We start from the raw sequence: 25337 nt of genomic DNA on the forward strand, positions 1-25337 counted from the left end.
CTGTTTTATATATGTTAATGTTTACAGTATCGGATCACTGTATTTATAGTTAAATGTTGTTAAGTAAACTAAACAAACTGTATTAACGTATTTTAGTTTTGTAGGCTACTGTACTGCTCTGTTTGTTGTGGGGTCATACTGCATGCACCAGGTGGCAGTCTACATTCAATGTTTCACTCAAAAGTTATGCTTCTCAGAATTCACTGCTACATGATATCATTTTGACAATCTCTGATAAAAATTACATAGATTGTTGCCTGAGTTTGCGTAATCATTCATGAGTCTCGCCAAAAGTATCGCCTATTTGTTTTGATCTCACAGTACTCTTTTGTGTCGTTTGTCCACCAGCCTTGTGAATAGTCACATGACAAAGAGGTTGTCCAATCAGCTGCCTCCAGAAGAAAGCTCGTAATTTTAAACCGTGTGGAATGCCACTGGTCGCTGCATCGACAATGTGGCACCGATAACCAACAAACTACAATAATTTGGGTTGTTTGCACGTTGATTTTAGCGTCAATATGATGAGTTCTCATATTGTCACTCCTGGGCCTTATAGGGCGACAAAACTGGTAAGCTTTTCTTGTACACTTGTTCTTGTTGTGAAGTTAAACCGTTAACTAGTGTTACGATGCTAGCTATGCTGCAATTTGGGCAAACGAGCGAACTAGTTATGGTGTAAATTGGGCAACCTAGTTACCTACGATGTAATTTGGGCAAATAGGCTGGCTAGTTAGCTAACGTTAGTATGTTGCAACTTTGGTGGGTTGGTTGGCTGTCGGACAGCCCTACATATTTTAGACCAGCAATATGTTAAAGAGGATTAGCTAGTTAGTGACATCCCTGATCGTTTTCCTATGCTGATTTGACGTCAGGATGATATCACATCAGCAATTAGTAGTTGAAACACTCCCCGCCCCTGTTTCAGTAGAAATGAGAGATGGTGCTGGAGAATTGTAACAACTCTCAAATGAATAGACAAAACTATGGTAGCCCTTGATCACGACTCTCAGTTCCATTACACATAACGTTACGAGTCATTGGATGATGTTGTCCTTCTGTATGGGGGAAATTTGAACGCCGGGAAATTTGAACGCTCTTAACAATCAGAAAATTAACACGAGGTATGGTTTTGGAAGCTAGGACCGTAACTTCAATTTCAACGATAAATCATGAAAATATAAGTTGTTCCCACATGGCCATATCTAAATGTTACTGCACTTGTGGAAGACGAGGCCACCACCTGTGTGAATGCGTAATTCTGGAAGTGTAGCAGGAGGGTAGTTTTGTTGGAGGGAGTCACCCATAGCTGTATGGAAGTGTGCAAAACTGCTACAGTAAGTGCATCTGTTTTATTTGAATGGTTATTTATTTATGCTGAAAGAGACGGGCCATATGTTTCGAAATCCAAAATCTCAAGGGATGATTGACGTTTCTAAACGTTCACAGCCTAGAGTTTGAGAGCAATGGATGCAAAGACTGACTATCTATTATACCAAACTGATCGTTGAGCATTTTTTTTAAGGCTATATAGTGTTACATTTATAGTTCTATGAAGTGTTATTTTGTTTACAAACACTGGCGTAAAACTAGTCCGGCTGTGATACAGTTCATATACAGTATATACATTCTGAAAACATTTGTGTGCAAAATCGTGTAAATGTTCCTTAGTAAGAGTAAGAATGTTGAATTCAATACAATTTTAACATACTCTACAGGTTGTTTGTGGGGTTTGTACTTCAGCGCCTCGAAATTTGAGACAAAATATACTTATGAAATACTTTAGAGAGGTGGTATGTATATGGTTTGGTTTGGCACCAAGATAAAGTCAGTTTAACATAGGATATTTGGTTTTTGCTCATCAGTAGCTATTGAACCAAGCATGCCATGACACTAAAAATTGTATATTCTGAATCGGGAGGGTGGAGGAAAAATGAACTTTTTATATATTGAAATCTGAATACAAAATTGGACACCTCACAGACAGCCGGTAGAGTAAGTACAATTTAATTTGTAAGTACAATTTAATTTGCAGTGGAATGAAGTCACAAAGCTATTCAAGGCAGGGATGCCTCTGCGGAAACATCGACAACACTTCAGAGTATATGGGAACTGTTTTACTGCCATAGCAGCTGTCGACTGGCTACACGAACTGCTCAGGTACAATAGTAACTTTGGACCAGATGTCACCAGACAACAGACTATCCAACTGCTGAAGAAGTTCCTCAAAAATCATGTGATCGAGGATGTGAAGGGCAGATGGGGTTCAGAAGATTTGGAAGACAACAGCCATCTCTACAGGTAGCCTAAATCCTAGATGGTGGATAAATAGTTCAATCAGGCTGGATTTGGTCTATTTATAGACACCCTGCAAGGTGCGGCTTAAGGTGACCACGCCCCCGAGTAGGTTACTCCCATGTAATTAGCCTAACTTTGGCATCATCCTAAGCAAACTGACACTTAAAAAAAAATCAATTGTTTTCAATCTTGTTGATATTAACATACTTGGATGTCACAACAAATGATTTGCATGATACTTATTCTTCAACTCTAATTTGTTACCTGACCTGTTAAACACTTACAGAAAAGATGTCACATATTTGTCATTGTTTGTTAACACCTAGTTTTTTCGCCCGTTGGTTAGCTGTCTTGCTAGTGAGAGAAGTTAGTCTCGCTCTAATTCGCTAGTCACGTAACTACTTCCACTTTTTGCCTACCTGTAGTTATTTGACAGAGTTGCTTCTTGTTGGCTTGCCTATACAGTGGGGCAAAACAGTATTTAGTCAGCCACCAATTGTGCAAGTTCTCCCACTTAAAAAGATGAGAGGCCTGTAATTTTCATCATAGGTACACTTCTACTATGACAGACAAAATGAGGAAAAAAATCACATTGTAGGATTTTTAATGAATTTATTTGCAAATTATGGTGGGTAAATAAGTATTTGGTCAAAAACAAAAGTTTATCTCAATACTTTGTTAAATACCCTTTGTTGGCAATGACAGAGGTCAAATGTTTTCTGTAAGTCTAAACAAGGTTTTCACACACTGTTGCTGGTATTTTGGCCCATTCCTCCATACAGATCTCTAGAGCAGGGATGTTTTGGGACTGTTGCTGGGCAACAGACTTTCAACTCCCTCCAAAGATTTTCTATGGGGTTGAGACTGGCTAGGCCACTCCAGGACCTTGAAATGCTTCTTATGAAGCCACTCATTCGTTGCCCGGGTGGTGTGTTTGGGATCATTGCCATGCTGAAAGACCCAGCCACGTTTCATCTTCAATACCCTTTTTTTTAAATTTTACCTTTATTTTACTAGGCAAGTCAGTTAAGAACAAATTCTTATTTTCAATGACGGCCTAGGAACAGTGGGTTAACTGCCTGTTCCGGGGCAGAAGGACAGATTTGTACCTTGTCAGCTCAGGGATTTGAACTTGCAACCTTTCAGTTACTAGTCCAACGCTCTAACCACTAGGCTACCCTGCCGCCCCTTGCTGATGGAAGGAGGTTCACTCAAAATCTCACGATACATGGCCCTATTCATTTACACAGATCAGTCGTCCTGGTCCTTTTGCAGAAAAACAGCTCCAAAGCATAATGTTTCCACCCCATGCCTCACAGCGGAAGGGTAGCCTAGTGGTTAGAGCACTGGACTAGTAACCGAAAGGTTGCAAGTTCAAATCCCCGAGCTGACAAGGTACAAAATCTGTTGTTCTGACCCTGAACAGGCAGTTATCCCACTGTTCCTAGGCTGTCATTGTAAATAAGAATTTGTTCTTAACTGACTTGCCTAGTTAAATAAAGGTTTGAAAAAAAAAAAGTAGGTATGGTGTTCTTTGGATGCAACTCAGCATTCTTTGTCCTCCAAACACGATGAGTTGAGTTTTTACCAAAAAAGTTATATTTTGGTTTCATCTGACCATATGACATTCTCCCAATCTTCTTCTGGATCATCCAAATGCTCTCTAGCAAACTTCAGACGGGCCTGGACATGTACTGGCTTAAACAGGGGGACACGTCTGGCACTGCAGGATTTGAGTCCCTGGCGGCGTAGTGTGTTACTGATGGTAGGCTTTGTTACTTTGGTCCCAGCTCTCTGCAGGTCATTCACTCAGTCCCCCCGTGTGGTTCTGGGATTTTTGCTCACCGTTCTTGTGATCATTTTGACCCCTCGGGGTGAGATCTTGTGTGGAGCCCCAGATCAAGGGAGATTATCAGTAGTCTTGTATGTCTTCCATTTCCTAATAATTGCTCTCACAGTTGATTTCTTCAAACCAAGCTGCTTACCTATTGAAGATTCAGTCTTCCCAGCCTGGTGCAGGTCTACAATTTTGTTTCTGGTGTCCTTTGACAGCTCTTTGATCTTGGCCATAGTGGAGTTTGGAGTGTGACTGAGGTTGTGGGCAGGTGTCATTTATACTGATAACAAGTTCAAACAGGTGCCATTAATACAGATAGAGTGGAGGACAGAGGAGCTTCTTGAAGTTACAGGTCTGTGAGAGCCAGAAATCTTGCTTGTTTGTAGGTGACCAAATACTTATTTTCCACCATAATTTGCAAATAAATTCATTAAAAATCCTATAATGTGATTTTTCTGGAGTTTTTTTTTTTCATTTTGTCTGTCATGGTTGAAGTGTACCTATGATGAAAATTACAGACCTCTCTCATATTTTTAAGTGGGAGAACTTGCACAATTGGTGGCTGACTAAATACTTTTTTGCCCCACTATGTCCTTTCAACTTGCTGGAGTCCAGCTGGGCATACAACCTTAACAAATGGCTTTAACAAAAGTTGCCTATGGTGATGTTTACACCTACTTGGTGGAATCTCCAGGCTTGCACAAATATTAAAATACAGAAGAATATTATAGCTGTTATTTGGACAGATACAGCTCACTAGTCCATACTACAAGCTAACGAGCAAGCTTTTATGCAAAGCGACTTACCGGTGATTAAGTGCTTGAACACACAAATGTACCGAGTAACCGGAGCCCACAGCTTTCCATCATCAATAGCCTGAAACAATAAGGTTTGTCTAACCTGGTCCTTGGGCAGTTGACTAAACTGAATTAGATGGTCTTTTCTCCATTCAAACGAAACAGCTTTTCAGCATCTTAAAAGCAGGGCTAGTTAGCTAATTGAAGAAAGTCTGTTGGAATTTACTCTTTGGCTGATAATTGTGCCATACATTCCATGCAACAGTCTCTGTTCATGCTAACACTTTTACATCTAGAATGAAAGTGTTTTAGGTATGATGTAGTTTGTTGATTAAGACGACATGGAAGTATGTTAGATGACCAACCAAGAATTTGCACAATTTTTATAGAATGATACAATAAAAGAGTATACATTGTCGGCTTATGCTTAAAGTAGGCAATTTAACATGGGAGTGCCCTACGGCTGTACCTTACTCGGGGGGTGTGGTCACGTTAAGCCATGTCGTGTGTGTTATCCCTGCCCACCAGAAATTGAGCCAGGGAGATGACTCCTTTCTCTACAATCTCTGGGGCACCCCCTCCGCGGGGTGGGGGCAATAAGCAGACCAGTGCGATCCCACCCCGAAAGAATGAGGGAGTGGGATGTCTCGCTTTCTCTACCATCTGTGGCCTAAATAATCTTTTAGGGTGTTTCATTGAAATAATTGTAGTATTTCACCTTTGCTGTCCTAGGTTTGCTTCAACATCTCCTTTGAAACCAATTCCCCATCGCCCACCTGTGTCAGGGCCTGCATCAGTAAAGAAGAGTTTCTCAATGAAAGAAAAGGAAGGCTTCTTCAAATGTAGGACTTCCAAGAAACCTGGCAAGGAGACTACAGTAAGTATTGTTGATATTTTAGAAAATGTTCCCCTATTGTGCCCCCGGTATGATTTGCCCGCAAAATTGACTGAGAAATTGTTTCTCACAGGAAAATGTGGATCCGTCAAAACAAGATATGGAGACTGAGCCTGTGATTGAAGTGGTCCAGGCCAGAGCACTAACAGAGGAAGATATTCAGGATGTTTGGAGAGGCATCACTCTCACACAGTAAGATTCACTCTTGATTTAAAATAAATGAATTCTTACTCATTTTAATGAGTAGATCCTTATTCCACTGCCTCTTTATTCCTTCAGCCTTCAGAAAACTTTGGGATTGACTGCGCTTGAGGATGTTTTGGATCCAAGACACATACATTCTCAAAACATTGTGTACAACATGACCAATGTGAACAAGCATGGGGTTGTTACACTTGAGGACAAGACTGGTATAGCTTATTCTTTCTCTGATTTATATCTGCACTCTGTACACAATGTAAGATGCATGGTCATTTATTAGCCTTTTCTCCACAGATGACCTCCCACACTGGGTCTTGTCTGCAATGAAATGTCTTGCAAACTGTAAGTAAGATTTTACTCAACAGTTTTAGTGGCATATTGTATTGAGAAATAGATTTCACCTCACACAAAACAAGACTAGGCTCTCAATAGGAGAGCTATGTTTTCAGACCAACATCTAAAATGTCACTGAACCCTTTCTAGGGCCGAAGTATGATTCCAACCAGCCATCCTATCCTGGGTTTGAGAGGGATGTGTTTAAAACCGTCTCTGACTACTTCTACAGCCTCCCTCAGCCACTTCTTACATTTGAGTACTATGAGTTGTTTGTCAACATCTTGGGTATGTATGCATTTTGCAAGCTTTAAAATTTAATGCATAAATGACCATGAGGTGAAATGGTTTGACAAACTTAATTTTGGGGGTTTCCCTGTTCCTCTCTAACCTAAAGTGTTACTAAAACCTGGATTGAATTAACCTATAATGTAATTTCCCCATCTTTTGCAACTTAGCTATCAACATTTGCAGTCATTTATAAGTTAAAGTAGAGGACAAATCTCAGGTGTGGTTATTGAATTGAGGCAAATGTTTTAAAGTTTACTGGACTCGTATTCATCCTTCAATATGAAATTTCATTTTTTTATTTTTATAAGATCTCTTTGATAAGATTTAGTTTGTCTTGTCTCCACTCTGCAACTGAACAAAGATTGACCAGATCCAATACAAGCAGCATGAAACTGCAACTGGTTTATGTTATTTCCCTCCTAACAGAGGATGTGACTCGACTGCTCTGTGACTGTGACATTTGTTATAACTAACTCATGTATGTCCAATTAGCTATTCCCTTTCCCCACAATGTGCCAACTCCCTTGTTTATGTCCTGCTGGCTTCACAAGTGTTGTTTTTGTTTTTGTCTGGTCTCTTGCTAGTTTTATGTGGCTACATTGTGGCTCCTAAAACTCAAAGAGGAAAGCGAAAAAACCAAGAGGATCCCAGCTACCCCCAGCCTGCAAAAAACCCTCACATGAACGGTGCTGTTAACCTGTTCAAATCAACGGAATGTCTGCTGTTGAGCTTAATTCGGAAAGAGGCTTTTGAAGAGGGCGACTCACCAATGAGAGAGGTGTTCAGCTCAAAGGCCCAGTCCACTTTTGCAGCTCTGAAGACGGGCTGTGCCGGGAGGGTCCCCCAGATGGGTATGACAGGCCGAAGGGCCAGTTCTGGGGATGTCCTGGGAGGCAACTCTCCGAGTCTTGTACGGTCAGAGAGCAGTGGAGCCTCATCAGTTAGGCTCAGAAGACCCAGTAGTTGCTCCCTGGAGAGAATCCTGGATGAATCAGCTAAGTCTGACTCATGCGCCCAACACAAGTTGTTCCAGTCTACAGAGAGTCTGGTGTCCTGCAAAAGTAACAGTGGCAGCAAGTACAGCACCCCACCTCAGAATAAAACTGACTCTCTGTCTGTTTTAGACAGCTACCCTTACTCTGAACCCCAGGTCTTTGTCACCATGGCAACTCCCAGTTGCAACACCAGTTCAGGTATGTCTGTAGAGGGAAGCACTCACAGCTCCAAAAGCGAGGGTGCCAGAAGCAGCATCTCGCTACCAATGGACAACTTCTCAGTCAGTCAGAAGCCCAAGCGCCCTAGGAGCATTGGTACCTGTTTGGATATAGCTGAGCACAGAGGGATGTCTGCCAGCTGTTTCAGTATTAATGCCCCTGTAGCAGAGATCACCGTGAAGCCAGACTCCTCCTCCACTGTTGGCCTGAGGGGTCCCAGTCTGCTTAACCTGAGGGCCAGCAGCATGGACCTCCGAGACCTCAGAGCTGGGCCTTCTGTTAGCAGGCGCTGTCAGAGCTCTCTGGACCTGTCCAGGCCAACCCTTGCTCTGCCCTCTGTGTTCACTTATGCACGCCGTCTGAGTTCCGAGCAAAGTAAGCCTACATCTGCATGCTTGTGTTTGTGCTTTTGCATGTCTTAACACCTGACCTAACATTGCTCATTGGGCTTGCACTAATATGGGGTGAGACTCTAATTGTCCTTTAAGAGAAGGTTATCACTGCAAGCATTTCAATTGTAATCATCTGGATACTTTCCAGAACTTTAAACTGCCCTGTTTAAAGTATTATGCCCATACAATTACATTTAATGATGTGTACAAGTTTTTAAATGTAACATAGTTAATGCAGTTCTTGCTGTAGAGAAGCAAGGGCTTTTTGCCATTGAGATATAACATTGATTTAATCTTCCAAGTGAAATCACACAGATGCTTAATCCGCTTCAATGCATTTCATTAGCCTCAAGTCCTAGTGGTGTGTATGCATCGTTTTGATCTGATGCATATCAAGGGTTGAATACATGCCATTCCAGTGTACAGTCGTGTGATTGTGTATATGTGTGAAGGTCTCTTCCAGCCTCAGTTGGAGCGGGTGGCCATTGAGGCTCTGCAGCTCTGCACCCTGTTGCTGCCCCCTGCCAGCCGGAGGAAGCTGCAGCTGCTGATGAGAATGATCTCCCGGATGAGTCAGAATGTGGACATGCCTCGGCTCCATGACGCCATAGGAACACGCACATTGGTGAGGGCTGAGAGAAACACAGGTTTGACAATTCTACGTGATGATTTGAACATATCCTCATAATTCCATTATTCAATCCCATTGTGTTTCCAGATGGTCCATACGTTCTCCCGCTGCGTGCTGGGCTGTGAGGAAGAGGTGGACCTGGATGAGCTTCTGGCCACCAGACTGGTCTCCTTCCTCATGGATCACCACCAGGAGATACTCCAGGTGCCAGTCTATCTGCAGAACGCTGTCCGAGACCACCTGGCATACCTCAGAAAAGTACAGGTATAATACTGTCACTCTTATAAGGTATCTATTATATACCGTAGTTGGTTACGTGAGTTGTCATGAAATAGAATTTATTGATTTTAAAGGTAGACTCAATGAAATGATGTTACCATGAGCAACACTAGCTATTGCGATGAGCAAGATGCAAGACTTCCTGGTCACACAGTATCTGTGCAAGGGGTCCCCTTCACCCTGTTTTCAATGTGGTAGCGACAGGACCAAAACAGCGGCGAAATTTAGCCTCGCGCTTCAATGCTCTTAGTTGTGGAAATTGACCCATTATTCTATTTACTTTGTGCATCTACGTCATATCGCTGAGTCTACCTTTAAAGAAAGTAGACCATGATGTGTTGAAAGTGTGACTATCCTCTCCTCTAGATAACCTACCCAGGTAGGGGTGGTGTGGAGGCCCCCATGCCCATCTACTCCTTCTGCAGACAGATCAGTACCGAGGAGTTTGAGGAGCAGAAGCTGAGTGTGTCCCAGGCTGCCATCGCTGACCTGCTGGAGAGCCTGGTCAAAGACAAGAACATGTCTGTGAAGGATAAGAAGAAGAAGCTCAAGCAGGTAACAAGTTAGACGGCATGTTGTGTGAACACTTTCTTATTATTCTCTTATCTCACTACACAGTACGAAAATGGATGCACTCACTATTGTAAATCACTCAAGACTGTCTGCTAAATGATTAAAATGTACAAATGTAATCTCACTGCACATTTGTGTACAATTTCCCCCCCCCACAAACTAATACATTTTTGTATCAGTTTCAGAGGCAGTATACAGACATTTACGCTCGCCGATTCCCAACGACTGCGAGCGAGGCGCAGCTTTTTGAAGATAAACCAAAGATCAAACCTCCAATGCTGATAAGTATGAAAAAACCAAAACCTTTTGGAATTAGAAATTGAAGGTTGGGAAATTGGGATGCAACTCTTTGTGTGGAATATTTTTGTTGCTTGAAACTAGACCTGGCAGCTAAATGTAGGAAGGTGGGAGGAAACTACTGTATGGACCACCACAATTTAGACTGCAACTATAACATTTCTCTTTAGGGTTGAATTATGCATGTTTTATGTTAAGTCATGTTTTTGTGTGTAATTTCTAAATACTGCAGTATATATCTTTAGTGCACCAAATAATTTATTTGGGATTGATGATGCCCTCTTATGGGAGTATAATAAGTGAGCCTGAAGAGGAACCTGTAAGCAAATGACAATTTGATTCTTTATTTTGAAGTAGATCCAGATTTATACATTCCGATTGACATCAATGTACGGAATTTAAACCTTCAAGCATTTGTGTTTTCTGGGGATTAATTGTATTATTAGTCTACCTAGTTGTTTTTCATAGGGTTGTATGAAATGCTTATAATTGAACTTTGCTCGTGTTTTTCTGTTTATGTTTTGTCACTTCTCTGTTTTTATTCCATAAACATTCTGAAAGTTGAGCTCAAACTACTTTATTGTATATTTTTGGTGTGGGATGTTTTTCTTTCCTGGCTAGTTATGTTCAGCCATTTGGGATAATGAAGTTTTGCACTATTTACTGTCATTTTTAAACTAACAGTTTAGACCAGTCAATACAATGGTTCTTATATTTATATATATATATTTTTACTGCCATTTATGAAGTATTAAACCTAAAAGGGAGACTTTCGGACTTATTTAGATGCATATTCTCAATACCTCTTTATAGCTGGATACCTAACCTCAAAGGAAGAGCCATCAATGACATATCAGTTTACCCTTTTGACTTGTATTGTTATTTCCCCGCAAAACATCTGTTTACTATGCAACGTTCTTGAAAATAAAGTGTTCAACTGTAAAACAAAATCCTCTTTACGAACTGTGCAAATGTACTTGCCTTTATTAGTGTTCTAGGATGGTGTTTATTTAATCATATTTGTTCACCTCCGAGTCCTTGTACTGTCTGTCTGGTACCAGAAGGGAGAGACAGTGTTAACTCTGACACAGAATTCCATGTATCTTTGCACTACATCTGAATGTGGCAGAGCTCTGCTGTTAGAATTCTAAGCTCATTGCAACTGAAGATGATGAATTGCATGTCCCTCTGATTCTGACTTTTTATCCCTCTAGATCGGGATAAAGAAAAGGAAGACCCCCGTTAATCATACATGTGCACAACAAACAACCTCTGTGTGGGTGCCTAGACAGATTATTGTAAAAAAAAAAAATTGAGTTAAATTAATCTGAAATCCATCCAATTAGTTCTAAATACTGTGGGAACATCTTTCTCTGACGTGTAAAACATTTGATACAAGCTAGAAAGATATTGCATAATGAAGTACATTACTTTCCTGTTTTTTCTCGATTTAGGTATGTTGGTGGGCTCAGGTTAGCAAATGTGGTTCTGGTCTTAATTATGCTGAGAAATTCCTGAAGGAGGAGTATTAGGGCGGTGGGTTAAAAGTACATGGAAAAGTGAATGGTCTGGGTACAAAGGGATTCTTGTTTCAGAGACCTCTGATTGGTTTGGGGGGAGGTTCTCAAACTCCCGGCGCTCTGCCTGGGAATCTAACAGTGTCTATAAAGGCTGCTGATCACGCCAGTTCAGACTGATTTCCTACACACTGTCAACAGGAAAATGGTTAGTCGGTGAGTAACTCCTTTAATACATTTTCCTTAGCTTCAACTTTTTCTCCATACAAGAATATAAGTTGGTGAGTAAACTACCTCTTTTTTTGCATACTTTTCATAACTGACAGGAGTATGTAAGTTGAGTAACTGTTCTTGTGCAAAGCTTTTAGATCAAAGCATTTTTCTCACATGATTTTTTGCTGCATGCTAGTGTAAAGCAGTTGAGACGTGTGTTCTGGTCTCGGATTGTATTTTTTTGTTTTGAACTAAAACTTAATTTAGGCAATAATGTAATCGTTTTTTTGGGTCTGAAAAGATTAGTTGGATCAGCAGCCTAGGATTTCATGTGAATAGATGTTGCTATTTGATGGAGTCATTTTGTTTGGTTTTCAGAATTGAGCATCCGGCTGGTGGCTACAAGAAAATCTTTGAGACATGTGAAGAGTTGAATGAGCCTATTCCTGCTGTGGTTGTAGGTATGTGAGGAACAGGTCTGAGACTCCACTACCCTTTGGTTTACAAGTGAGAAGGTTTGGGGTTTTATGACGGTTAAGAGCAGAATGAGCACAACAGGGTAACATGGATCATTTCATGCTGTGTTCAGGTGTGATCCCAGAATGGCTGAGCGGCAGTCTGTTGCGTCTTGGACCCGGCCTGTTTGAGGTGGGGGCTGAGCCTTTCTACCACCTCTTTGATGGCCAGGCCCTCATGCACAAGTTTGACCTAAAGAACGGCCATGTGACCTACTATCGGAAGTAAGCCCCTCTGTGTTGATGTTGACTTCAGTGATGTGTGACACTTTACAACCGTGAGGTAGTAAAATATATATTTTATGAGGGCATGCAATAATTTGACACTACACACTGGTGGTAGTTGTGTAGTTTTGTGAAATGTTCCCCTCTGCCCATAAATTTGACTGGAATGTTTTGAGAAACCTCAGGACTGTTTCTCATTAAAACAGTGAATACTAAAACAGTGACCTACTGCTGCTCTCAAAAGCTTTGGAAAGAGTTGAAACAGAAGTGGGCCTATCGATTCCCAATCTGTATGTTCCAAGCTACATGTTTAAATGCTATTGGTTGTAATTATTGTTTTTAACTACTGTTTCTCTAAAGATTTGTCAAAACAGACGCCTATGTGCGAGCCATGACAGAGAAAAGAGTGGTCATCACGGAGTTTGGAACGGCAGCCTACCCAGATCCTTGCAAAAATATATTCTCAAGGTGATTTGCTATCATTTTATGATAATCAAGTTAAACACTCGTGTCATGACTTAGTAATTCGACGCAACATTCAAATGGTCCATTCTTGTCTTTGTAGGTTTTTCACCTACTTCAAAGGGATTGAGGTGACAGATAATTGCTTAGTGAACGTGTACCCTGTTGGTGAGGATTTCTATGCCTGCACAGAAACCAACTACATCACCAAAGTCGACCCAGACACACTGGAGACTCTGAAAAGGGTATGTGCTGCTCCCTCTGGCTGACATCAGATTGAGTGAACATAAGAACTCTCGTCACAAAGAAAGTCTCAACTCTTTCTCCAGGTGGACCTGTGTGACTACCTCTCGGTCAATGGAGTGACAGCTCATCCACACATTGAAAGTGATGGAACGGTGTACAACATTGGGAACTGTTTTGGGAAGAATATGTCACTGGCCTACAACATTGTCAAAATTCCTCCCACACCAAAAGGTTTGCTCTGTATACAGCATTGATACTATATTCTGGAAGTGAGATGTCCCTAAATCAAACGGCTATCTGGTTGTGATTCTTGTTTTCAGACAAGTCAGATCCCATTGCAAAGTCCAAGGTTCTTGTGCAGCTCCCCAGCAGTGAGAGATTCAAGCCCTCCTATGTTCACAGGTTGGTGACATTGCTGATTGTCAGGATACAGTTTAAGGAATAGGAATAGAACAGACAAATAATGTACTTGATAGTTAACATTTGGGTAACTAGGCCCCTGGAGTTCACATTCTTGCTTGTAACATTATTGCACGTTTTAAATGTATTAAAATACTTTTCCTGCATCCTCCAGCTTTGGAATGACAGAAAACTACTTTGTCTTCGTTGAGACTCCAGTGAAGATAAACCTTCTAAAATTCTTGACCGCTTGGAGCATCTGGGGCACAAATTACATGGATTGCTTTGAGTCAAACGAAACCATGGGTGTAAGTGAAGGAACACCTAGACCACTATTATAAAACTGTATTCAAGGGCTGTTAGCATTTCAATGTTTATTGATACTAAAATAATCTGTTTTCAACACTAGCTAACAGTATCCCTTTTCATCTAGACATGGTTCCATCTGGCTACAAAGGACCCAGCTGAATACATAGAGCATAAATTCAGGACTTCTGCCTTCAATCTCTTCCATCACATCAACAGCTATGAGGACGATGGCTTCATCGTTGTTGACCTGTGTACTTGGAAAGGGTGAATACTGACCAGTTGTTGTAGTGACTTGAGAAGAACATATGTGCAAGACACTTATCCAGTGCCTCTTTCTCGTTCAATTTTAGTCATGAGTTTGTCTACAACTACCTATATCTGGCCAACCTGCGGGAGAACTGGGAGGAAGTGAAGAAAGCTGCTATGAGGGCACCTCAGCCAGAGGTCCGGCGATACGTTCTGCCCATGGACGTCCACAAGGTACGTGTTGTGGCCTTAACTCCTTACTCCAGAAATGACAAGATTATCACTGCTTTGATGTTATCCTCTCAGGATAGAGGAGGACTAAATCAGTTAAGTTTTTCCTGTTTGTACTTGAACTTGCAGGAGGAACAGGGGAAGAATCTGATATCCCTTCCGTACACCACAGCCACTGCAGTGATGCGCAGCGATGGAACCATCTGGCTGGAGCCTGAGGTTCTGTTTTCTGGACCACGACAAGGTAACACACACAGCTTGTTTCATTAAACCTTGAGGGCTCTCCTATTCTTATACCATCTAATGCCACTAAATATCTGTTCATGTCAAAAGATTTTCCTAATTCGATTAAATCAGTCATTTGAATTCCTTTGTCATTGCAGCTTTCGAGTTCCCTCAGATCAACTACAGTAAGTTCTCTGGGAAGAACTACAGTTATGCCTATGGACTGGGCCTGAACCACTTCATCCCTGACAGGGTGAGTATAGCATGCAGACAGGAACGCTGGTGATGCATTAGCCAAGTCTGATTAGGTTTATGATTAGACTAATCTTCTAATAGTCATTCTGGGAGTATGTTTTTGATTGTGTCATGCTCTAGATCTGCAAACTGAACGTGAAGACTAAGGATACGTGGGTGTGGCAGGAGCCAGATTCTTACCCCTCAGAGCCCATCTTTGTGCAGACCCCAGATTCTGTGGAAGAAGATGACGGTAAACAGGGATTTTAGGCAATTCTATAATATGATAGACTGGAGGCACAATTATGTGGTCTTTAACATTTAACTGATCAGGTAGCATGACTTACCTAAGCAGGATCCACCTTAGTGTGATGTAAAAGGCCGACATAACAATACTATACAACTTGAGGTGTGATACGAGTTGAGGTGGGAGGACTCCTAGATGTGACACTGCTCTTTTCCCTTTTCCTAGGGGTGTTGTTGAGCATTGTGGTGAACCCTGGAGCAGACCAGAGGCCAGGGTATCTCCTCATCCTCAATGCCAGAGACCTGACAGAGATCGCACGGGCTGAGGTGGAGGTCATCATCCCTGTCACCTTCCATGGAATGTACAAGCCTTAGGACTACATTCTCAAACACATCTACAATACCACGTCACAGGAGAAAGGGACAATAATAATACTAAAACCTTTGTTGGGAATGTTAAAAAAAATATATATATAAATATATATCACTGATGTAACCTGTTCGTGGCTTAGTTTCAAAATCAATGTTGTGATATACACTGTACAAAAGTATGTGGACAGCCCTTCAAATTTGTAGATCTGGCTATTTCAGCCACATCCGTTGCTGAAAGGTATATAACATCGCACACAAAGCCATGCAATCTCCAAAGACAAACATTGGCAGAATGGCCTTACTGAAGAGCTGAGTGACTTTCAATGGGGCATCCTACCATCATAGGATGCCACCTTTCCAACAAGTCAGTCAAATATCTGCCCTGTTATGAGCTGCCCCGGTGAACTGCTGTTATTGTGAAGTGGAAATGTCTAGTAGCAACAACGGCTCAGCTGTGAAGTGGTAGGTTACACAAGCTCACAGAATGGGACCACTGAAACGTGTAAAAATCACCTGTTTCAACATTCACTACCAATTTCCAAACACCCTCTGGAAGCAACGTCAGCACAAGAACTGCATTCTCTGGAGTGATGAATCACGCCTGCCCATCTGGCAGTCCGATGGATGAATCTGGGTTTGGAGGATGCCAGGAGAACTCTATACCTGCCCCAATGCATAGTTTGGTGGAGGAATAATGGTCGGTGGCTATTTTTCATGGTTTGGGCTAGTTCCCCTTAGTTACAGTGAAGGGAAATCTTAACGTTACAGCATAAAATTCCATTCTAGATGATTCCGTGCTTCCAACTTTGTGACAACAGTTTGGGGAAGGCCCTTTCCCGTTTCAGCATAACACCCCTGTGCACAAAGCGAGGTCCATACAGAAATGGTTTGTCAAGATCTGTGTGGAAGAACTTGCCTGGCCTGCACAGAGCCCTGACCTCCACTTCATTGAAGACCTTTGGAATTAATTGGAACGTTGACTGCAAACCAGGCCTAATTGCCCAACATCAGTGCCAGACCATACTAATGCTCTTGTGGCTTAATTGAAGCAAGTCCCGAACATCTAGTAGAATACCTTCCCAGAAGACTGGAGGCTGATATAGCAACATGGGTGACCAACTCCATATGTTCCACAAGCAGGTCTCCACATACTTTTGGTCAAGTGTTGTATCTGTCAAACTCAGACCTAAAGGCCTAGTGCTCATTAGCTTTAATGGAACCATGTACAATGGCTTCAAAGTATTCACACCCTTTGACTTTTCCCACATTTTGTTACAGCTTGAATTTAAAATAGATTGAATTGTTTTATCGAAATGTTAACCCCAAATGTGTCACAAGATGCACATACACTATTGCACACAGGATGAGTAACGTTTCTCAGTTGAGCACTTGAATTTCAAATACAGATTAATCAAAAGACCAGGGAGGTTTTCGAAGGGCACCTATTGGTAGATGGGTAAAACAAAAGCAGACATTACCATGCTCAAAAGGATATTCAAAGTTATTAATTACACTTTGGACGGTGTATCAATACAACCAGTCATAAAGATACAAGTGTCCTTCCTAACTCAGTTGCCGTAGAGGAAGGAAACTGCTCAGGATTTCAGCATGAGGCCAATGGCAACTTTAAAACCGAGTTTAAAGGCTGTGATAGAACTGATGGAGAAACAACCTAAATGAGTGAAAAGGAAGCCTAGGCAGAATCAAATCAATCCAAAACATGAATCCTGTTTGCAACAAAGTAAAACTGCAAAAGATGTGGCAAAGTAATTAACTTAATCCTGAATACAAAGTGTTTGGGGCAAATCCAACATCAGTAACACTCCATATTTTCAAGCATGGTGCTGGCTGCATCTTATGGATATGCTTATCGGCAAGGACTAGGGATTTATTTTTAGAGAAACCTGGTTGTCTGCTTTTCAAGAGACATGGAGACATTCATCTTTCAGCAGGACAATAACCTAAAACAAGGCCAAATAAACACTGGAGTTGCTAACCAAGATGACATTGAATGTTCCTGAGTGACCTAATTACAGTTTCGCCTTAAATCTCTGGCAAGACTAGATAATGGCTGTCTAGCAATGATTAACGACCAACTTGACAGAACTTGAATATTTAAAATGTGCAAATATTGTATAATCTAGGAGAGCAAAACTCTTGATGTATACAGAAAGACTCAGCTGTAATCGTTGCTCAGTTATTCAAACATGTATTGACTTGGGAGTGCATACTTATGTAAATGAGATTTACAAAAACAAGTTTTCCCTTTGAGTATTGTGTGTAGATGGGTATTTTAATACATTTTGAATTCAGGCTGTAACAATGTGTAAAGGGGTATGAAGGCACTATGTAAGAATTAACACACGACAATTGTTTTTCCTTCTATGTTTCAAGTTGTATTTACACCTTTTATTCAATGCCATTACAAATAAATGTATTATTACAAATCTCCAATGTTTTTTCTGTGATCAGCACTTCATTGTTAAGGTAATTAGGGCCTTAAGGCATTGTCAGATTTAAGACCTTTTTCTAAAACACAATTGTAAAAAAAAAAAAGTTTTACATTCGGAGTAATGGAGTCCTTATTTTCTCTTTGGAGAGTTGGTATTCCTGTTGTTTGATGATTTTCAGACAATCACTCAAAACCTAATGAGAAAAAATGTAATGGTCATGTGTAAACTGATAACGATTCACAGATAAAGGACTTAATTTTTTTTAAATACAGAAAGTGTTAACCTACCAAGTAGCATTCAATAACCCTACTTCTTTCAAAAGGCGAAGAGATTCTCAAGAATAACAACTAGTGATGGCCACAGCCAACTAAACTATGCTATTACGTAAGTTTTGGTTTTTCCACATGTGCATGGTAAACCGCAAAATCTGCTTCCAGTCAGTGAGGACAAGCCAGGACTGTGTGACCTTAAGTGGCAGTTGTGATTCTACAGAGATTTAAAATCAATCCTGGTCCTGTGTGCCTCAGTTGCTTTGTATAAAAGCTGCTAAATGCTTGTTATTTACCTTCCTCGTGTCCTGGGGAAGAATCACTCCATCGTCCCAAAGTCTGCCAGACGAGAAGAATGCAGAGCTCTCCTTCTCCAACCTAGAAGGATATACACTCCTGTTAACATCCACAATCAATCATATTCCTGTATGATTGACTGTACTATGCAGTGCAGGCTCCTCAGTGAATTTCAGAAATGTTTTAAAGTGATCGCTTTCAGATAAAAGTATACTAAATAAATTCATGTCACCAATAGTTAATTGAAACACTTGAAATTAAGTTCTGCAGTAGCCTCTGTCACATCCGGCCGTGATTGGGAGCCCCATAGGGCAGCTCACAATTGGTCTGGGTTTGGCCGTCATTGTAAATAAGAATTTGTTCTTAACTGACTTGCCTAGTTAAAGAAATTCAACTCTGTAGGGTTGCACCATAGTGTAGTCGGAGGCAAGTTTCCGTCATCCTCTGGGTACATTAACTTCAATACAAAACCTAGGAGGCTTGTGGTTCTCAACTCCTACCAGACTTACACAGTAATTATGACAACTTCCATAGGATGTCTTCCAATCAAAGGATGAATCTAGTATTTAAAGCATGGCAGTGCATAAAATGTAGTGAGTAGATGACAAAAGGGAGAGAAAGACAATAGTTTAACAGTTCTGAACATATTAATTTAAAATCATTTTTTTCCACTTTCATTTAGCTAGCAAATGCAGCTAGCTAGTTCAGCCTGCACAAACAGAGGGATGCTATGTTAGATAGCCAGCTAACTAACACTGGAAATGTTCCAAGTCAAGGTAAGCGTTTATGTTTTTCATTTATTGCCACCGGGGCCTGCCGATGCAACTGCTAAAGCGTTAGTTTTAGTAGCTATGTTAAATATAACATATGGTCTATGTGTAGCGGTTATGATATGATGGTTTGGCTTGGAAAGTTTTTTTTAGCCTGGTCACAGACAGCTGATGTGTTGTGCACTTAAGTCCACAAGCGAAGGGAAAAGGTGAGAGGAGAGTGCATAGATGCGATAAGGAATACTACAACAATCAAAGTGATCATGCTGAATCTATGTGGCTGCAATGAAATAGAACTGTTTGCGTGCGAGCAGGGGTGCACTCATTCAGACGATTATTTTTTCAACAATCTTAAATGAAAGCAAACGGAATGAAACATACCTGTTCTGTCTATTAGAAACTCCTGTTTGCAACTGTTGGACTAATGCTTACACCCTAGATCAGCTAGATGCAAGCAATAGTGTGCAAGACGGTACTGAATGTGTCAATGTCTGTCAAATCTCTGTCAACCTGTCTACCTACAAACTTTCATTCATAGGCTAGGTAGGAGCAACCTCATGATGGGTATAGGGAACATTCAAGTATCATGCATTTGCCTAAACCTATCGATGTTACATTGAACTGGGTGAATGGAATATGAATAACTGTCATCCAATATGCTGTAATAGATAAGGCCAGTGTGTCTTCCCTCATCTTAAACGGCACCGACTGCCACTGGTCCTATGGGTGACTTACCTCTTATTGATCTTCTCAACATCCTCCTCCTCTTGTGCCAGAGCTGCAGAGTGACCAGGGGCCACCAGGGACACTCTGGCATTGGGCCAAAGGAATAGGAAGTTTGGGTCAAATGACCTGCCACACTAGATAAAGAAAAACACAGAAAAGAGACGCGTTTAGTTAGTATTTTCAAAATACACTCAGTGGCCAGTTTATTAGGTACACATATCTAGTACTGGGTCGGACACCCCTTTGCCTCCAGAATAGCCTGGGAATTGAAACGTTGCTCAAGTGGTATGAAGGGACCTAACGTGTGTCAGGAAAACATTCCTCACACCATTACACCACCAGTCTGTGCTGTTGACATCAGGCAGGATGGTGCCATAGACTCATGCCACTCACGCCAAATCCTGACTCTGCCATCAGTATGACATAACAGGAACCAGGATTCATCGTGAAAATCCCAGGAGGCCAGATGTTTTTGAGATACAGGAACCGACACGCCTGGCACCAGCGATCATACCACACTCAAAGTCGCTTGGGTCACTCGTTTTGTCCATTCTAATGTTCAATCGAACTGTAACTGAATGACTCGATGTCCGTCTGCCAGCTTTATAGAGAACAAGCCACGTGACTCAAGTCTATAGGAGCAAAACATTTTTGCGAATGGGGTGGTGAACCTAAAACTGTCCACTGAGTGTGTAAGGGAATTGATGTGTAAGCACTGGGCAAATTCATACAGCGACTACTGCTGGCACTATTGCACAAACCATAGCATAACTTTCAGCGCCATGGCATCCCCCAATGACGATGGTGATTTTTGGAACAGAGGCACATGCCACAGCTGACATCATGGAACCCTGAGCCTTCAGTCTGTTGGCGTTGGTCTCTGCCTAGAGTAGAGAGAGGATGCATACACACACATAGTTAACAGATTGGTCCATGAGTAACACCAGCAGAAACTTGTTAACACACCGACATGAAATTCCACAACCATGTTCAAGAACAGAGCATAACATCCTGATGACATGGCTGTATTGATTTTGAGACCTGATTTTAATCATAGTCCTATTTAACATGGCTGACTGAGTTCCACAGGAGTGTCCGTCTACAAAATAATATTGAGAGGTCTCTGTGCTCCTCCTCGCCAGACTTTGTTTTACATTCGGAGTAATGGAGTCCTTATTTTCTCTTTGGAGAGTTGGTATTCCTGTTATTTGAAAAATGTGGGTTTTATTCTGTGGTGAGTGCTCAGGGTTGGCTGCAGTGTCATACTTGGGTTTGGGAGAGGGTCAGCTCTGGCATTGGGACGGTGTTCTGTAGGAATATCAGGGGGATGTCTCGCTGGTCACACAGCTGGACAAAGTGGCTGCCTTTTAATGATGCGTTGTGCGTCAGTGCCCCATTGCTCGCCACAATGCCAACCTGATGCCTGAAGAAAAAATATATACTGCAAGTTAGGCATTAAACTTGAATAAAATGTATTGCCTTCATACAGCAGTTGTGCAAATTGTATTTTAGTACTTTTAGTGGAGTTTAAGAACAAAGTGAAATAAACTTTTCATCAAGATTTATATGGATTTTCATTAGTAATTTCTTGATGAATTGTTTGAGCTTCATACCCTGATTAAAATCAAAATACCCTCTGGGATCTAGAATGCAGGTTGGCGTTTATTGCCATGGCTATATTGTAAATGTTTTGGTTAGGCATTAGGGTTAGCACCGTGGTTAGGGTTAGGTTTAAAATCAGATTTTATGACTCTGTCAGCTTGTGACCACTCTGCAGCGCTGCCTCCTGAACAAGATTAATGACGAACAACGCTAACCTGCATCTAAAACATTCCGCTGCCATGGCAACGAGTTGCTCTCAGAGAAGTTCTTTGTAAAAGCAGATGAAAGCTGGCTGAAGTGACTTGTTTTCCCTTGTGTTCTCCATTCTCATTCAAAAACATTGCCCATCTTAACCTGACTCTTGTTGGGGTAGGGAAAGATTTGACTGGTTGGAACACAGAAGCACACTAATCTAATTTGCAAATTAACAGGGTTAACCGTTAATCTCCTGATGCTCTTTTGTTAAACAGTCTGCTTCAAAAATGTGTCAGTTAATTAATGTTATCGGAGGATAGAGGTTTTAAGAGGTTCCAATATACAGCAACTTTCTGAAGCAAATAAAATACATTAGAATGTATGCATAATGAATGGAGATGTAAAAGTCTGACCTCTAAGATAAAATCTACTAAACCATTGAAGGAGGATGGGTAAATACTTCAAGACTAAAGACTGTCAATCAACAACTCTTACCTGCTAATTCTGGCAAAACCAGTCACAAGGGTTGTTCCATATCGAGCCTTGAATTCCTGGAACTTACTGCCATCAGTCAGCCGACTCAGGATCTGACCAGAAAAAAAGACCAGAAAAAAAAGTTACAAAATAATTGTAATTCTAAAACCTCCCCATGAGATGTGACCTTTGGTTTAAGTGTGTGTTGAGCTGACCAGCTTGACCTCCAGGCTGTGTTCATAGTCCCGTGGGGCCAGACCCATCAACTCCTCCACACTATGTAGAGGCTCCTCCACCCCTGCCTCGTCCTCCTCGGGCAGCTCAAAGTTGAGGGTAGAGATTATGTTACGTGTGGTTTCATAGGCCTCCTTCTCCACAGAGGCAAAGTGGTCCACACAGCCGCTCACTCTGAAACAGCACGGGGAGGGGGAGGTGAAGTTTGAGCCTATTAGTGCAGATATAGTAGTATAGTGAATTGCACAGAGAACTTGAGAGTTTGTCGGCTTTCCACTCACTCACTCACTCTGCATGGAGTGTGGCCCCACCCAGATTCTCTGGGGAGACTTCTTCCCCTGTGGCAGCTTTCACCAAGGGCGGTCCGCCCAGGAATATCGTCCCGATCCGGTGCACCATCACAGTCTCTTCTGCCATAGTGGGGATGTATGCACCGCCAGCTGTACATGAACCACAAACCACGGATACCTAGAGGGAGTAAGATACAATATTTTCTACCCATGAATGTTGTGTTTGGATTGTCTTCAATGGGATGTTTAGCATTTCTGTCTCACCTGAGGGATCTTCATGGCAGACATGATGGCTTCATTGTAGAATGTACGTCCTCCTTGGTTTTTATCAGGGAAAATCTCAGACTGTGGATGGAGTAAACTTAGCAATTACATATTGAGTCATTCATCAGTGGTATTAATCTCAATGAGATGAGTTCATACCTGAAGAGGAAGGAATGCACCTCCACTATCCACCAAGTAGACACAAGGAAGTCGGTTCTGGATAGCTACATCCTGGGCTCTGAGCTGCTTCTTGACGGTTATGGGATAGGCTGTACCACCACTCACAGTAGCATCATTGGCAATAAACACACACCACAACCCGTTGATTTTACCTATACCTGCAACAGTGATGAAGTGCATAAGGAAGCAATAAGGCTGAGTATAACTCATTCTTACTTATACATATTGTTTTACAATGCACTGGAACAAGACATTTCCCTTGCTGCCAAATTCCAGGTTGGATATTTCAAGTTTCTGAGTGATAAGCATGCATTAAGAACATCCGTCACTGACAGAGCAGAGAACCCTCTACCAGTGAGACAGCCTGCTGAGGGGATGTCTCCATAGGGTAGGCCCATTCCAGCGAAGGGAGACAGCTCGAAGTAGTATCCGTCATCAAACAGCATGCGAAGACGGTCCGTAACCAACATCTTCTTGTTTCTCTGGGTGTGCCTCTTTACTGCATTCTCCCCACCTCCCTTCTTCACTTTCTCCATGTATTCAATATACCTGGAAGTGCCACCATGGTCAGAAGGCTAATACTATGCAGCAGAAATGGAAAACTAGTTGATACACTGAGATTGCTGAGGTGTGTGGAGTTTCGACCTACCTTTCTTGGCATGCCTGGCTGTTGCGTAGGTTAGCCTCAAATACATCATTGTGAATTGGCTGAAGGGCTTCATCTAAAACTGGAAAGGCACTTGGCAATCGTCTTCTGTGCACACTGGTGCTCATCAAGTAGGCTGCCACTGGTAGCTGCTTAGCTTGGCCTGAGAGAATGTGTGCCAAAGGTTGCCATAGGTTACCTGCTGATGTCCTTAAGTGTAAACAGCGTTCTGGACGCCTGTGTGCGCACGGGTCAACGTTCCATAGAGGTGACTGAGAGGAGACATAACCAGGACATAGTCTGCCTTTGGTCCTCAAACCCCTGAAAAGCAATGAATGAATGACAATGTAGAGAATGTTTTCATGGGGAAATCTAGCTAATTGACAACACGCCCCGTTATTTCTAATTTGTTGAGCTAATTTTTAAACATCGTAGAACACCAGTGGAGGCTGCTGAGGGGAGTACGGCTCATAACAGCAGGAACGGAGCAAATGGAATGGCATCAAACACATGGGAACCATGTATTTGATACCATTCCACCAATTCTTCTCCAGCCATTCCTCCCCAATTAAATGTGCCACCAACGTCCTGTGTAGCAAACTATTTTGCCACATTCAGTGTTAAAGTAACACACAGCTACAATATGTACTTCAGCTTGCTAAGTATGCCAAAGGTCATCACAGTATTTTGGCTGTTGTGAACTAGCTTGCAGCAGTCGTTACCTAGCTTTGTAACAATCTCAGCAATATGACATAGCTAGCTACTTTGGACTACATGCACCATAGTACTTACCTTAAAAGGCAACTGTACATGACTGTTTAGCTGCGTAAAATATTAGACGTATCTCAAGTTTATTTCCATTACAAATGGACTTCGCTTCTAGGTGTTACACGAATTAACGTCTGGGCGGAAACAAAAGTGATCCTTCAACGCGCCCATCTTGTTAGACCATACCCTATACATACCACTAGATGGCGGTATTTAAGAATCAATAAAAAATATCAAGCATATTAGTCAACCACAGAACTCAGGTTACGGCGTCATTCCTTAAAAATGTGACATTAAAGCCCCTTGATATTCCCCACTAATGTTTGTTTCCTACATCATTTTTCATTCATGAGTAAGAGTTAAATAAACGATTAATTACTTAATGTGGCTAACTTTTTAGGCAAATGATTCCAACCAAATAATCCATACGTGATTGTTGTGACAACTGATCAAATGGTCGATAGGAGCTAATATGATAGGAGCTAATACAAAATTAATCGATTGACACATTTTCTTCATAAAGTCTTGCCCTCCCCACCAAATTTGGGAAATAAAAAAAATAGTGTGAAGGGGATTATCTCATCACCATAGTTCTAGAATAACTAATTTGATTTAACTCAATTATTGTATGTGTTTACTTAAGTTATATAATTATTTGCTTGATTTCTAAATAATACTAAATAATATGCATGCC

At 41.5% G+C, this 25337-nt stretch overlaps 3 protein-coding genes across 6 annotated transcripts; 2 read left to right on the top strand and 1 right to left on the bottom strand.

Moving 5' to 3' along the window:
• Positions 1–416: 416 nt before the first annotated feature.
• On the top strand, positions 417–10985 carry depdc1a (DEP domain containing 1a). 3 transcript variants are annotated; one of them, XM_064935355.1, is made up of 12 exons: positions 417–569; positions 2033–2298; positions 5662–5806; positions 5898–6016; positions 6104–6234; positions 6320–6367; positions 6509–6646; positions 7234–8238; positions 8708–8880; positions 8974–9150; positions 9532–9720; positions 9918–10985. In XM_064935355.1, exons 1-12 carry the CDS (start codon positions 519–521, stop codon positions 10059–10061), a joined length of 2586 nt encoding a protein of 861 aa, XP_064791427.1. In that variant the 5' UTR covers positions 417–518; the 3' UTR covers positions 10062–10985. The 3 variants fall into 3 exon arrangements, with proteins under 3 accessions (XP_064791427.1, XP_064791430.1, XP_064791428.1); XM_064935358.1 differs by lacking the exon at positions 7234–8238; XM_064935356.1 differs by lacking the exon at positions 2033–2298.
• Positions 10986–11074: 89 nt separating this feature from the next.
• Positions 11075–17924, top strand: LOC135512884 (retinal Mueller cells isomerohydrolase-like). The gene is made up of 14 exons (XM_064935361.1): positions 11075–11768; positions 12144–12226; positions 12355–12505; positions 12866–12973; positions 13071–13212; positions 13297–13444; positions 13534–13615; positions 13788–13920; positions 14046–14185; positions 14272–14401; positions 14528–14642; positions 14782–14876; positions 14999–15110; positions 15330–17924. Exons 1-14 carry the CDS (start codon positions 11758–11760, stop codon positions 15476–15478), a joined length of 1599 nt encoding a protein of 532 aa, XP_064791433.1. The 5' UTR covers positions 11075–11757; the 3' UTR covers positions 15479–17924.
• si:ch211-198n5.11 (methylcrotonoyl-coenzyme A carboxylase 2) lies at positions 17863–24808 on the bottom strand. 2 transcript variants are annotated; one of them, XM_064935360.1, is made up of 13 exons: positions 24668–24808; positions 23879–24196; positions 23582–23778; positions 23209–23387; positions 23050–23130; positions 22785–22963; positions 22486–22669; positions 22283–22374; positions 21257–21413; positions 20752–20874; positions 20000–20124; positions 18494–18575; positions 17863–18121 (listed from the first exon to the last, which is right to left on the bottom strand). In XM_064935360.1, exons 1-13 carry the CDS (start codon positions 24685–24687, stop codon positions 18035–18037), a joined length of 1824 nt encoding a protein of 607 aa, XP_064791432.1. In that variant the 5' UTR covers positions 24688–24808; the 3' UTR covers positions 17863–18034. The 2 variants fall into 2 exon arrangements, with proteins under 2 accessions (XP_064791432.1, XP_064791431.1); XM_064935359.1 differs by having other exon boundaries at positions 22477–22669; positions 24668–24807.
• Between the last annotated feature and the right edge of the window lie 529 nt (positions 24809–25337).

The sequence above is a fragment of the Oncorhynchus masou genome, chromosome 24 (genome assembly GCF_036934945.1).
Source record: "Oncorhynchus masou masou isolate Uvic2021 chromosome 24, UVic_Omas_1.1, whole genome shotgun sequence".
Lineage (NCBI taxonomy): Eukaryota > Metazoa > Chordata > Actinopteri > Salmoniformes > Salmonidae > Oncorhynchus > Oncorhynchus masou.